This window comes from Rhincodon typus, chromosome 4 (assembly GCF_021869965.1).
Source record: "Rhincodon typus isolate 14 chromosome 4, sRhiTyp1.1, whole genome shotgun sequence".
In the NCBI taxonomy this organism is placed as follows: domain Eukaryota; kingdom Metazoa; phylum Chordata; class Chondrichthyes; order Orectolobiformes; family Rhincodontidae; genus Rhincodon; species Rhincodon typus.
This window is the reverse complement of record NC_063335.1, coordinates 92,909,154-92,924,567: the sequence shown is the minus strand read 5'-3', so window position 1 is coordinate 92,924,567 and position 15,414 is coordinate 92,909,154. Positions and strand designations below refer to the sequence as shown.

General features: G+C 40.8%; 1 protein-coding gene across 1 annotated transcript in view; it reads right to left on the bottom strand.

Annotated features, from left to right (window-relative positions):
* map3k22 (mitogen-activated protein kinase kinase kinase 22) overlaps positions 1–15,414 on the bottom strand; it is a 53,085-nt gene that overhangs the window by 17,734 nt on the left and 19,937 nt on the right. Inside the window, exons 8-11 of the mRNA XM_048596172.1 lie at positions 15,085–15,146; positions 10,184–10,276; positions 6,398–6,589; positions 4,679–4,833 (exon numbers count right to left, since the gene is read on the bottom strand). Of these exons, the coding sequence (XP_048452129.1) occupies positions 4,679–4,833; positions 6,398–6,589; positions 10,184–10,276; positions 15,085–15,146 (502 nt within the window). The remainder of the gene's footprint in view (positions 1–4,678; positions 4,834–6,397; positions 6,590–10,183; positions 10,277–15,084; positions 15,147–15,414) is intronic.

Sequence of the window (15,414 nt, the reverse complement as noted above, 5' to 3'; positions counted from 1 at the left end):
ATAAAATCATGCTTAAGTAGTGAAAAACCCTGATTTGAGCTGTAGCATTTTTTAGCTTTGGACACACCTTAGGAAGAAAGCATTGGCTTTGGAGGGAACGCAGCCAATTAAATGATGAGGAAATAAAAGCAAAAAATGTCCAGATGTTGGAAATCTGAAACAAACACAGAATGCTGGAGGAACTCAAGAGCTCTTGCACCAACTGTGGAGACAGAAACAGAGTAAACATTGAGTTTGGTATGACTCTTCTTGAAAGGTGAAGAGGGCTCCAGCATGTTTTTCTTTTATACTTTTGACAGAGGCAGAGGAGAGGCAAGGAAAACAGGTGGTGCAGAGACAGTGCAAAAGACAAAAAGGTTGTTAGTTGTGGAGAAAGAGAATTAAAGATGCCAAAATGGATGTAAATTGTCATGGTGAAAGGGAGAGAATGGATCCTCTCTACTACGAGCAAATTAATTAAGAAACAAGACAAGCCTGTGGGTGAAGGAGGAGATAGGAGGATGAGGAATGAAAGGAAAATGGAGGACTGACAGCATGCGATCAAGCTCTGAAGTTGTACAACTTCATATTAAGTCCTAGCAGCTGTAAAGTGCCTAAGCAGAAAAAGAGATGTTGCTTCTTAAGCTTGTATTGTGCTCCAATGGAACACTGCAGCAGGCCCAGGACAGAAATGTTAGCATGACAGCAAGGTGATTATTGAAATGGTTAGAGTCATTCCCACGGACAGAGCAGCGTGTTCCACAAGGTGGTCACCCAGTCTGCATTTGGGCTTGCCAATGTAAAGGAAACCAGATTGTGTGTGGCAAATACTATAGTCTAAACTGAAAGTAGTAAGATACTACCCACCTTCAGGTAGGAGCAAATTACTGCAGATGTAGAAAACAAAAAGTGCTGGAGATCACAGCAGGTCAGGCAGCATCCATGGAGAGAGACAAAGCTAACGTTTCAAGTCTAGATGACTCTTTGCCAGAGCTGATGTGAAGTGTGGAGAGGGAACCATTTGTACAATAGTCGGGGGGAGAGGGGGTGTTGACAGTGCAGATTAAGTGATTGGAACGTGAGAATGGCAGACAATGGGGTGTCTAACTGCCAAGCTGAAAAGAACAGATGGTCCCACTAGAGTGGAGGGACAGGTGAGAGGACATGGTGACAGAGAATGTGACAAGCTAAAAGGAAGGGAAGGAAGCAGAGTGGGTTCACGATCTCAAGGTGTTGAACACAACATTAAGTCCAGACGGTTGTAAAGTGCCAAATCTGAAGATGAGATGTAGTTCCTCCAGTTTGCGCGCGATTCACTGGAGCACTGCAACATGCTGAGGACAGATAAGTGGGTATGCGAGCAGGATGCTGTGTTGAAGGACCAGCCATGGAAGGTCAGAGTCATGCTTGCACATGGACTGAAGGTGTTCTGCAAAGCGGTCACCCAATCTGTGTTTGGTTTCTCCAGTACAGAGTAGGCCACATTGGGTGCAGCAAATGATTTACACCAGATTAGAGGAGATACAGGCAAAATGCTGCTTCACCTGGAAAGACTGTTTAGGCCCTTGGATGGCAAGCAGGGAGATGGTGTTGCACCTTCTGCAGTTAAATAGGAAGGTGCCATGGGAAAGGGGGGGTGTGGTGCTGGTGGTTGAGATATAGACTAGGGTGTCCCAGAGGGGATGGTCCCTGCAAAAGGCTGACAGGGGGAGTGAGGGGAAGAGGTGTTTGGTGCTGGTGTTCTGCTGGAGTTGTCTGAAAGGGCGGAGAATGATGCTTTGAATGCGGAGGCTGGTGGGATGAAAAGTGAGGACAACGGTGACCCGATCCCGCTGTTTTGAGTGATGGGAAGGGGCAAGGGCAGAAGCACGGGTGATAGGTCGGATGTGGTTGAGGGCCCTACCAACCACAGAGGGTGGGAAACCATGGTTATGCAAGAAGGAAGCCATGTAAGCAGCGCCACTTTGGAAGGTGGCATCATCCGAACTGATACGATGTAGGCAAAGGAACGGGAAAAATGGGATTGAATCCTTGCAGAACGTGGGGTGTGAACAGCAGAGTTGGTCGCAAGACTTAGAATAAGATACTTATAATGCAGATTTCTTTAATAAACACAAATTTATCAATTTATTGTAAAATGAAAGTAATTTAATGAAAATGCAGTAATTGGTTAACACACAATTTATGAAAACATAAATGTTTATGCAGGTCATGGGATACATGAAAATATAGCCAGTTGGGTCCAAATTGGCTCTGAGACAGGACATAAAGGGTAATGGTTGACATGTTTTTGCAACTGGAAATCACGTTCCAGTCGTCTTCCATAGGGATCCACATTTGGTTCCTTGTTGTTTGCAGGGTATATTAATGATTTAGATTTAAATGTAGGAAGCAAGGTTGGGAAATTTGCAGCCAACATAAAAATTGGCTGGGTACTTGATAGTAAAGATGAAGGCAGTAAACTGCATGAAAGTAGTATGGTTGAGTGGATGGAAAAGTGGCAAATTGAACTCAATCCGGAAAAGCGCAAGGTTATGCATCTGAGGGCAGACAAAGCAATACAATGGGCGCAAGGAGAATACTGAGGGTGATGGAGAAAGTAAGATTCCTTGAAGCGTATATCCACAGGACCCTGAAGGTGTCAGGTGTCAGGACAGGTAGAGGAGGTAGAAAAGAATATATATGGGATGCTTTCCTTCACTGCATTAGATATGGAGTACAAGAGCAGGGACATAATTCTAGAACTGTATAAGAACTGCTTGGACCTCAGTTGGAGTTTTATGTACAGTTTTGGTCAACAGGTTACAGGAAGGCCAAAATCGCTCTAGGAAAAGTACAGAAGTGATTTACAAGAATGTTTCCAGGGCTTGAAAATTGCAGTTATGAAGAAAGATTGAAAGGGCTTGGGTTGTTTTCCTCAGAACACAGGAGGCTGAGGAGTGACTTAATCAAGATGTACAAAATGAGGGCCTTGGATAGAATGGACAGGGGCCCAGTTCAATGCCCAGTTTGGTGGTTGAGGTGAAAATCCTCAATTTATTTCAAAACAGAGTTCGATCTGCACCTGAATCTCGGTAACCTGCAATGCTGTAGAACAGATGCTAGTAAGGGAGATTGAAATGGGTGACTATTTTATTCAGTTAACACAGACATGGTAGGCTGAATGAATTCTTTTAGTGCATAACTTTTCTACAGTTCTATGTTTCTATGGTAGCCTTCCAAATAACCCCCAAAATATACAAAAACACTTTTCAGGTAAAAAGCAAAAAAAAAAAGGGATGCATGTCAAAAGAAAATCACTTTCTGACCAATGGTAGTTATTCTTGAAAGCAAAGGGATAAAGCATAGAACTCTGCTAGGGTGGCATGGTAGTTCAGTGGTTAGCATTGCCTCACAGTGCCAGGGACCCAGGTACGAGTCCACCCTTGAAGACTGTATTGAGTTTGCACAATCTCCCCACGTCTACTCCAGTTTCCTCCCACAGTTCAAAGATGTGTAGGTTAGGTCGATTGGTCATCCTATATTGCCTGTAGTGTCCAGGGATGTGCTGGCTAAATGGATTAGCCATGGGAAATATAGGGTTACAGAGATAGGGAAGGGGCTGCATCTGGGTAGGACGTGCTTTGGAGGGTTGGTGTGGGCTTGATTGACCAACTGGCCTGCTACCACACTGTAGGGATTCTATTTAGAACTATCTCAATCTTGTGTTTTTGCACGTCATCAAGTCACTAACCATGTACTGGTGTATCTAGGGTTTGGCAAGCACAACTTGCCTAGAAAATACAATGACAAAAATTTTTATCACTCTTCCTGAAGAACAATGATATTTCACCACAAAGGGGCTTCAGAGACATGAGCTGAGCAGCTTGTTCTTGAGCAATCTTTCCTCAACTGAAAATACAAACAAAATCCAAACCTACAAATGCTCTTACAACAAAAAAACAATAAAACCCAGTCATAAAACAAGAATGGGTGTTTCTCCTGAAGTGAGTTCAAGCAATCTAGACCAGCAATTATCTGAAACCATGTGGTTTCCAAGAAATGTTTTTTTTTTAAAAAAGTTCTAATGTGTCCCTTTCCAGTGACCCATCAAAATAAATGCAAACATATCCACAATCCTTCAAACCCAAGTTCATAAAAATTATTAAATACGAAGCATCTGCATAATAAATGTTCACAGAATCTTTTAGCCTTAGGGAGGTCCTGAGGAAGCTCTGTGTCTGTTCCAGTTCTTTAAAAGAGTTACCCAATTTATCCCACTGCCTGGCTTTTGTCCCATGGTTCCACAAACTTTTCCTATTCAAGTACATGTCAAATTTCATCGTTGACAGTTAGTATTGAATGCTTCCACCAACATTTTAGTGATATATTCCAGATTGTAGCAACTTGTTGGTTGAAAATTTCTCCGCATTTTCTCTTTTTTTTGCCAATTGTTTTGAAAGATTCTTCGTGATCTACAATAAAAACTTATCATAATCAAAATGCGAACTTTAAAATATGACAGAAGAGCAAATTACATTAGCAAGAAGTAATCCCGGTTGAAACGAGGATGAAACTATTTCCTGGAACTAATTATAATCATGGAACATTCAATGGAAGGCACAGACGTTTTGCTTAACTGCCAGCACATCTAACAAGAATACATGATTTGTGAGTAATAGGCAGTTTTACTCATACTTTTTGGATCAAATTCACCAACCTTGCTTGTCTCTTGGCTATCTGCATCAAAAGCCACTTGCTTGACTGCCAGTTCCCTGCCTGTGTCTGCGTCATAGCACAGGTAAACTTCTCCAAATGCTCCACGGCCAAGGAACTTCCCCAGTCTCCAGTTGATGGGAGCTCGAGGGGCTACTGCTAGAAGAAAAGATCAGTTAAAATGCACCTCCCGTGCACTCCCTGCCGTATGCCTTTATTTACACTTCAAAAGAAAATAAGAATGATTAATACAGAAAAACTCTATAATTCTTTAATAAGAGTAGGCCTTTTAAAACTCTATTGGGAGTAGTGTATTCAGTTCTTCAGGTCTTAAGATTCAGAATTTCCTCCCTAAAACTTTCCTACTCTCTACCTCACTTTCCTTGGGACCCTATTCTTTGTCAAAGCTTTTGGCCACCTGCCTAGTATTACCTATGTTTGGTGTTGAATTTGGTTTTATTAAATTTCTATGACACATCTGGAAACATTTTATTATGCTTAAATGCACTATCTACATAGAAATTATGTGCTTAACTCTTGTGCACAACCCACATATTGTCAATGCCCAAAGTGGAAATGTTGGGGTGATCATCCTGAGAGAGGGCAGCAGGATTATGCTCCACAATTCAAAATGGTGCCTCAGCAATGTGTTGGAGGACAGATTGCTGACAGCTTCCTGTGCAAACTAGTACCTGCAGCAGATGGTGAGCTTGAGTGGCAGCAAGCTGAGCTAACATGACTTCAGTTTGAGTGACCACTAAAGCACTGGTGGCTTCTAATTATGCTGCCATCCTGCTCCTCTGATGCTGCCTGGCCTGCTGTGTTCCTCCAGCTCCACACACTGTTATCTCTTAATTTGTCACAGCCTTTCTTTTCAGCAACAGCCCCACACCATGACCGCGTGGTGGCACACAGTTACTCACAATCCACTTAATGCTGGTTGCAATCATTTAAAGAAGGAGGCATTTCGGCATATTCCCCAAATCTATGTGGGAATTATATTTTTGTCTAACTGCTAATCTGCAGTTTGCATTTAAGTTTCTGTTGGTGTAACAAAGTTATTTTAAACCATTTGTTATGAATATATATGTATCACATCACCAGAGATATTTTTCACCTTACATGATTTATAACCTCAACTTTAAACTAAGCTAATCTGTGAGAAGAGAACAGTTGCGGGTCAAGTCCAGATTTAGATCCGAACGATTGAATGTTATGCTCAAGTGAAAGATGTAAACTGGATGTCCAACCCAAGCCCACCCCATTATCCACACGGTCTGCATTTAAAATCGGGGCAATAGCAATGTTACAGTGCCATTGTAAGTGCTTGCTTCTATAATTCTGCAACATTTAGCAACCAGAAAAATCTTTCCCTTATGTTAAATCCATCTGACTTTCCAGAAGCGTCTAGGTCCATTTCATCTGTACGAATTTACACCCATGAATGACACCCCTCCGTAATATTCCAGAAATAACAATTCCTTTGATCATTGTGTGCAACTACATTATCAATGTGCACAATTCCTCAGTTAATGCCTTCTATGCTTTCTAGCAGATGCTAAAGGAGCAAAAAAGAGGGAACTTTCACCTTTACAGAAGACCTTATACATAGTGACCAAAAAATTTGAACCATAATTTAAGAACATAATTTACACTTTCATCATCATTCTTTACATCTCATCTCCATGCAGCCCACCCCAGTTACAGCTGCAGATTTACTTACACACTGAAGGCAAATGTCTGTCGTGAACTTTGAGGCAACTTTTGTCTTCACTGCTCCATCGAATTGTTCGACTCTCGTCATACTGCAAGGTACTCCCCATGCTGTCCCCGTTCGCACTGTGAGACCGACTGGAAGGAACCAGTTGGAAAAGATTTTCCTGATGGATGAAGCTCCGGGGAAATGTTCTTCTCCCTAAAAGTGAAAATGATTACGACAGAAAGGAAAAAGTATCACAGAGCGAAACATCTCACATCACTTCACAAGAAATGAACTGCAATTTGAAAGAAGCTTTCCTGAGATGTAGGCAAACATGTCAATCAGATTGTACACAAGATCTCACTAAAACAGAAATAGAAAAGCAAAATATGTAACATTACATAGATTAAAAACAAGAGGATAACTAGGGAGAAGGTAGGACAACTTAAGGATAAAGCAGGGAACTTGTGCTTGGAGGCAGAGGATGTGGGTTAGCTCCTAAATGAGTATTTTGTGTTGGTATTCACTCAACAGAAGGACAGGGAGGATAGTGAGATTTGTGTGGAGCATGCTAATACACTAGAGCATTTTGAGATTAAGAAAGAAGTGGTGTTGGGTGTCTTGAAGTGCATTACGGTGGGTAAGTCCCCAGGGCCCGAGGGTACCTACCCCAGTTATTGAAAGAGGCAAGAGAGGAAATTACTGGGGCCTTGACCAATACCTTTGTATCCTCGCTAGCCACTGGAGAGGTCCTGGAGGACTGGTGAGTAGCTAATGTTGTTCCTCTGTTAAAGAAGGGAAATAGGGATAATCTAGGAAACTTTAGACTGGTGAATCTCACGTTGGTGGTTTGGAAGCTTTTGGAGAGAATTCTTGGGGATAGGATTTACGCGCATTTGGAAAAGCATGGCCTAATTAGGGACAGTCAGCATGGCTTTCTGCAGGCTAGGTCAGTCTTACTTACTTGATTGAATTTGTTCAAGGAGGTGACTAAGGTGATCGATGAGGGTAGAGCAGTGGATGTTGTCTATGTGGATTTTTTTTGACAAGACAGGCTCATCCAGAAGATTAAGTTGCATGGGATCCACGGTGACTTGGCCGCATGGATTCAGAAATGGCTTGCCCATAGAAAGCAGAAGGTAGTGGTGGAATGGTGTTTTTTCAGGCTGGAGGTCCGTGACTAATGGTATTGCGCAGGGATCTGTATTGGGACCTCTGCTCTTTGTGTATACATAAATGACTTGGATGAAAATATAGATGGATGGATTAGTAAGTTTGTAAACGATACAAACATCAGTGAAGTTGTGGATAATGTAGAAAGTTGTTAAAGGATACAGCAGGATATAGATCAGTTGCAGATATGGGTGGTGAAATGGAGATGGATTTTAATCTGGCTAAGTGTGAGGTGCTGCCCTTTGGGAGATCAAATGGTAAGGAAACGTACACAGTTAATGGCAGGACCCTGAACAGCATTGCTGTACAGAGGGTTCTTGGGGTTGAAACCGATAGCTCCCTGAAGGTGGCCACGCAAGTAGATAGGGTGGTAAAGAAGGCATATGGCGTGCTTGCTTTTTCTGGTCGGGGAACTGAGTGCAAGAGTCAGGAAGTCATGTTGCAGCTTTAAAAGACTTTGGTTAGGCCACATTTAGAGTACTGTGTTCAATTCTGGGCGCCACTTTAACAGGAAGGATGTGGAGGCTTTGGAGAGGGTGCAGAAAAGGTCTACCACGATGCTGCCTGGATTAGAGGGTATAAAGAAAGGCTAGAGAAACTAATGTTGTTTTCTATAGATCGGTGAAGGCTGAGAGGAGGCTTGATAGAAGTTTATAAAATTACTAGATGCATAGATAGGGTTGACGGTAAGAATCTTTTTCTCCAGAATTGAAATGTCTGAAACTAGGGAGTGTGGATTTAAAGTGAGAAGGGAAAGTTTAAAGGAGACATGAGGGGAAAGTTTTTTTTTTTTTTTTACATAGAGAGCGGTAGGAGTCTGGAACGTGCTTGCAGGTGGTGGAGGCAGATATGGGAGTGTTTAAAGGACTTTTAGATAAGCACATGAATACACAAAGAATGGAGGGAAATGGACCAAAGGTAGGCAGAAGGGATTAGTTTAATTTGGAATCATGTTTGGTACAACACTGTGGGCCCAAAGGCCTGTTTCTGTGCTATACAGTCTTATGTCCTATGTTCTAAATACAGTTAATGCTGGAAAAGTAAATAAAAGCAGAACATGATGGAAATTTTTTATAACCTGGCAGTCACAGAGGCTGCTCCAGCATTGTCTGTTCTTACCTTACAAAAGCAAATAGGTTAATGATCAGGACACATGAACTATTACTCTTCAATTAACATAGTGGAATCTTGAATCTGAGAATTTACGCATGGGCGAAACTTAATGGTTGCAGCAACTCTGCCATTACCATTCCTTCAGGAGAAATCTCCTGTCTCCAAGGGCTGCAAAACCTCTGCCCACGAATGAATGAATACCGGTGGCAACAGGATGCAGCCAGTAAGGTCCTCAATTGGCCCATGGAATGCTCCATCCTTCATGCCCTCAACTTAATCATGATGGGAGGAGGCAGGGTCTTGAAAGCGATGAAATCTCCATCCTGCAACTGGTCGCCTGATGAAACAGAATCCACACTACATTCCCTTCTTGCTTCTGGGAAAATATTAAATTCTACCCATGGCTTTGGTTTAATTTTTCATCCAAAACAGATTATCTCTAACTATGCAGCACCCCCTCACTAGTGCAATGTTGAGGTTCTGGAGAAGGGCTTTGAACCCATGATGTCCCTATTCAATGCTGACAGCAGTACCACTCAGCTGTAGTCAATTTTGCTAAATAATTAAGTGCATCAGAGTACTTTATGCTTGAGCTGGATTCATTTCATCGACACAAATTAATTTAAAGAGCAATCATTACATGAAACAAATGTTCTTTACCATTTAGAAAGGTACAGCTATAAACAGAAGTGAGAAACAAGAGGAAATACAGAAAGGTCAGAAGAAAACAAAAGTGCAGCAACCTTTAATAAAACTTGTGTCAATAGTTCAGTTCGTATGTTCATTGCCAATGCGCACTTAATCTCATCTCTGCAAAAGACCCAACTCATCCACCTGTGCTGAGCTACCTGATCATAAAGAAAGTGGAAATGGGAGAGCAAACATTTTCAATTCAACCTTTCCGAGTTCCAGAGGTGGAAAGTAAAAACACAGTTCTCACAGCAAATGACTATTCCCTGACACCCACTGGAAAAAATGCATGTGTGTGGGCAGTGGGTGGGTCCAGGAAGTGCTCAAAGTTGGACTGCCTGCCAACACTCTGCAAGTTCTGACACAAAGAGCAGCTACCATTGGATCTGGTATTAATGATCTCCTAGTCTCCCTGCAATTGTGTATAACAAGTGTCAAACAATTCCAACTGCAAAGGAGACTGTTTTCTAAAAAAAACAGAATTTTTGAATATGTATGAAAATATAATAGCACTTTTAAAATAGCATGCCAAATGTTTTGTTTCCATTGTTTTCCTGAAGTTAGCTGGTAGTTAATTCTGCAACCTCTAACCCATTTTCACTGGAACAAATTCAGGTTTTATGATGTTAAATCAAATTAAATGATGAAATAGACTTATGTTTTGGGATTTAGGAAAGAGGTTTTGCAGCTAGCAGCTAGCCAGCAGAAAAACACAAATATTCCGCATTTTTCATCGGATACAAAGGTACTAATCTTTGCTCCAGGGAATTAAACAACAAAGCTGGGATGGTCATACTTGAACAGGAATCTCAAACAATCTGTGCTTTAACTTACCATCACTATAGTCTTTGCGGTGATTTGAGACGTGATACTGCCGTGGATATGTCCCACCTTTTCCTGCTCTTTCACAATAGTGGTTGGCAGGTTCTGAAAGAGAAAACAAAAGTAAAATGAGTCTAATTTCTAACAGAATAATTTAATATTTCACTTTAAAAAGATGTGGTGACAAAGCTAACATAGATTTTGACTTCCTCCATTACCAAAAACAGGTTTGTCCTGATTTATGCTGATCACAGTTATCAATGGGTCTTAAAATTTTATTGAAATCTATTCAGAGAGGAAACAGAGGGCAGTGAAATAAATGATCATTTGTTCAACGTTTTGAATCTCTTGCTTACATGAGTGTTTAGGAATGTAAGACTCTGTAAATTTAGCTCACATGTTGTAATCTTATCAGCAGGGTGGCTTTAATGTACACTTCAAATATTTCCATTTTCAAAACGTTAGTCTGTGCTACATCACAGCCAAGGAAGCTGAATTTGAGAAAGGTTCATGCATCCCTTGAGGACCAGAGCCTATCAGCAGATTGTTCCAGCTCTATCATGTGTACAACTCTGGTGTTTAAAGCAACATAACAGTATTTTCATTGGGTTCCTTTTTGAATTTAGTGATCACTATCTAGAACTCAAATTGTAAGCTTTTACTTCTGAAAAGATTTATCTGGTATTTTTATTACTTTAGATGTTTCTGAAACTGTAACAGAAGAAACCAAAATAATCAGTGGAAAACAGATAAATTGTTGAAAAACTCATTGTTTTAAAAAATTCTTTCAGGAGATACACTGTGGCTGGGTAGGCCAGTGTTATTGCCCATTACCGGACTCAAAACGTTAACTCTGCTTTTTCCTCCACAGATGCTACCATGCCTGCTGAGTTTCACCAGCAGTTTCTGGTTTTGTTTCAGATCTCCAGCATCCGCAGTTCTTAGTATTATTATGCTAATGAAAGGCGTTGATGAAACTACTTCAACAATCTAGCAGCTTCATAGAATCCCTACAGTGTGGAAACAGGCCCTTTGGCCCAACAAGTCCTCACTGATCCTCAGAGCATCCCACCCAGACCCATCTCCCTATAACCCACCGAATCTACATCCCTGAACACTACGGGTAATTTAGCATGGCCAATCCACCTAGCCTGCACATCACTGGACTGTGGGAGGAAACTGGAGCACCCAGAGGAAACCCACGCAGACATGGGGAGAACGTGCAAACTCCACACAAACAGTAGCCCCAGGGTGGAATCGAACTCAGGTTCCTGGTGCTATGAGGCAGCAGTGCTAACCACTGAGCCATTGTGCTGTCAAATTTTCATGGTCACTTTTTTCAATCCTGCTGATATCAGCAGATTTGTGTGACTGATTTCACCCACTTTCCACGGTAGGATCTCCAAGTCAGGATGATGATGGGTTTGACACAGTAGATGCGGAGAGGTTGCATTTGCCAGTGGGAGAACCCAGTACCAGAAGACATCTGAGGAGGGGACTTGCCCATTTAAGACAGAGACGAAGGGGCACTTTTTTTCTCCCAGAGGGTGATGAATGTTACTGCAGAGAGCTGTCAAGACTCTGCCGTTAAGGTCAAGGCTGAAATAGATACATAAACATTATGGGAATCAAAGGTAATGTGGAAATGACAGCAAAATAGAGTTGAGGACTTTCAGGTCAGCCATGATCTTATTGAATGGTGGAACAGACTTGATATACTGATTAGCCTGTTTCTGCTCATATATTTTATAGTCTTAGCCTCTAGGACTCAACATGGAGTTCAAAAAATTCTATTTTTTGCAGAACAAACCCACTTTTTCCTTCACACACTAATCATTCAGAATTATTTTACACCTCCAGAGCTCCTATATCACCATTAGCACTCTTTTTTTCCTTTTGTATCCTTACCAGCTATTCCATCCAAACCCTCTTCCTCTCTCTCAATGGCATAAAAATTTAACAGTCTTATTGAACTCAAAATGTCAACTCTGTTTTTCTCTCCTCAGGTGCTGTCAGGCTTGCTGAATTTCTCTAGCATCTTCTGGTTTTATTTCAGTCTACAGCACTTTTCATTCATTGCCCTGAGGAACTTCTGGAGCTGAGATAGCTCACCTGTAAAAATCACAACCATCTTCCTTGAGCTCAGTATGACTCCAACTACGGTAAAGCATATCTAGTCTGTGTACATAACAGTAAGATGCATCTGTTCACTTCAATGGAATTTGGAATTAATATTAAGATTAGTTCAAATCCCAAATTGAGCAGCCGGTCTGAAATTAGCCAAACCTCCTTGCACTGAATTGGAGTGCATTTTTGTCAAGTTCTAAGGGAGGGCACATCATGAGGATGTGGAAAAATATTGTCACTCTTCTGCCTCTCACATTACTTTCCACTAACAGTACTCACAAATAATCCATACTTCATTAAAATTAAATTTAAGGCTCTGTGCTTTTGTTGGTACAGGTTTAACACAAACTGAATGACATAATGGAAGGGGACAGAAATTTCAAAAATTCTGACTATTCTCTATTGCATCTTTTTCTTAATTCAACGTTATTCATCTGAAAAAAAAATACAGCAAAAAGTCATGTTTCATTTCACTCCTACTCAGTTTACATTGCCAGCTGCTCAGAGTTTCGGGATATTTTCCATGTTGAATATGCTAATTAATTATAAGTGCTTATTCTAAACTTATTCGTGCCAGATAAAAATGAGCACTTAGCCTTGTGTTAGTCTGATTTAAAAGCATGAAAAGCCATGCTGACTTAATTATAGTCACTAATTCTTGGGTGGGGTTTTCCTTAGTACATTGATACAATACACATGTTCGTGAAGCAATAATTTGATCTGAAATCAATCTGTCAAAATGTTTATCCCTCTCCCTCCATCCCCAGCTAGCCGACAATTCCTTGCTGAGAGACAGTGCCTCAGGCGTCAGCATCTTTCGAATAACCTGTCCAATTTATTCCTCATGTTTAAGTCTGGTTTGTCAATGTAAGCAGGTTATTGACCATCATAGCTGTCATCATAGCTGTGTCTGTCTTAGTTGGATGTTCTCAAGTCCAGATTGAAAGACTCTCGCCAGTTTAATAGGCACATGTATGATACTGATGCAATCATCCCAGCTAGGTCAAGATTTAAAATATTTTTAAATGAACCTCTTCAGACATGTCTAGGCAAAGTGGAATTTTAACCCAAAACTTCTGGTTCAAAGGTAGGGATACTACTACTGTGTCACAAGATCAAGATTTAATTCTTAGCTTGTACTGTTGGCTAGTTTAAATGAAAAAAGAAGTTGGGTCAGTTTTTGAAGGCTTTTTGTTTTTCAATTTAGGAAAGGTTAAAGAGAGTTCTTGCTCGTGATTATAATCACTGACCACTTTTGAGAAATTTTCAGATATGGTTACTAAGTGAGAATTTGACTGGGCTGGAGGCTAACCATGGGTGACCAACCTGCCTAACTTCCTATGACAGCCTTGTATGTGTGCAAAATACATCCTCCTATCATACGGCAAGGTAGAACAGAGGTAATGTTACTGTGTTAGTAATCCAGTGGCCTGGACTAAAGCTGTAGAGTAAATGAGTTAAAGCTCTACTATTAAATATAACTAATTAGAATAAATCTGAAATATAAAGCTCCGATCAGTCATGGTGATCAGAATAAAAAAAAAAATGTTGACTGAAAAGCCAATCTGACTCATTAGCACCTTTTATGGAAGGTGATCTGTCATCCATATTTGGCCTGACCTATGTGTGACTCCACATCAAAGAGCTGTAGTTGACTTTTAACTGTATTCAGAAATGGCATAAGAAACTCTGTAGTTAAGTCCAACTGATAAGAGAAAGTAAAATAAGAATAAAAACAGGATATTTTCTAATCAACCTGTTCAGGCATGTTATGACACATATCTGGAGCAGATGGGACTTCCTTGGTCCAGATGTAGAAATATTACCACTGTACCAGAAGGGACCCCTCCCCCGACCCTGTTCCTCAGGGTAGATATTTTTAATCAACCTGTTCAGAGATAGTATTACACACCACTGGTGCAGGTGGGACTAGCTCAGATGTAAGGACACGATCAATGCTCCATGAAAGCCCTCTATTCCTACGCCACTTCTTGAAAGCAACGTTCCACCACTAAATCACCACTGTTTCTAATTAAATGAAAATTTGCTATCACTACCCATCAGGATCAGTGCTACAACAACTTGAACAGTCAGGACATTAAAGTATTACCTCAGTCTAGAAACCTACCTGTGTCAGCGACCTGAAAGTTACTCTCCAAGTTGCACATAATCTGCTGAAAATATATCTCCATTCCTTCCCTGTTGTTGAGTAAATTTCCAAATTTTCCTCCCTAAAAGCACGTTAGAAGCATGATAGCACAAAGACTGTAGCAGTTAAAGAAGGCAGCTCAACCATGATCTCGCAGATAACTAGAAACGGGCATAGAAAAACTGCCCATTAGTGATCCTCTAACTCAGATTCATTGCACAGTACCAATGCCACAATTCCATTCCTACTGTTGGCCTGTCGAAGTTGAGACTCAACTCATCGCTTTTCAAGATGCTGCCAATTATAAGTTTCATCCTGAAACATGGGGCATCATGTCATTGTACATGGATCACCATCATCACCTCTGTGTAGGTGAATTATTCTTCACCTCCAGTACATTCTCTTCATTACCAACATATTTAAACAATCCAATTCCAATGATGGAGGCACTTCAGTCAATCCATCTGAGCCTTCCACACAAACCTACCTTCCCACCCACCAGAATATCTGACTGTTTCTCAAATAACTACTTCGCTTTTTTTATCCTTACCCTAAACTGAAACATGTTTTCTCATCAATTTTGATTTATCTTTTTGCAACCCACAGCAATGATGGGCAGTTCATATGAAATTCTTACCTTTGAAGTTGAAGCATTCATCAGGATAACTCTTCGCAACTCCAGGCTGGGTGAAAGATGGGCTATGAATTTTGAAAATAATGAAAGCACATAAAGAGTTTAGAAATCAAAATATATGACTACAAATCCTTACTGTACTGTTGTAAATTTACTTAAAATTCTGTTATTATCTAATGTTTTTGTATCTTTGGTAAGAATTTATGTGGTGATTATGTAGTGCCAACAGAAGTGAAGTTACATACAGAGATAGTAGGAACCGCCAATGCTGGAGAATCTGACATAACAAGGTGTAGAGCTGGATGAACACAGCAGGCCAAGCAGCATCAGAGG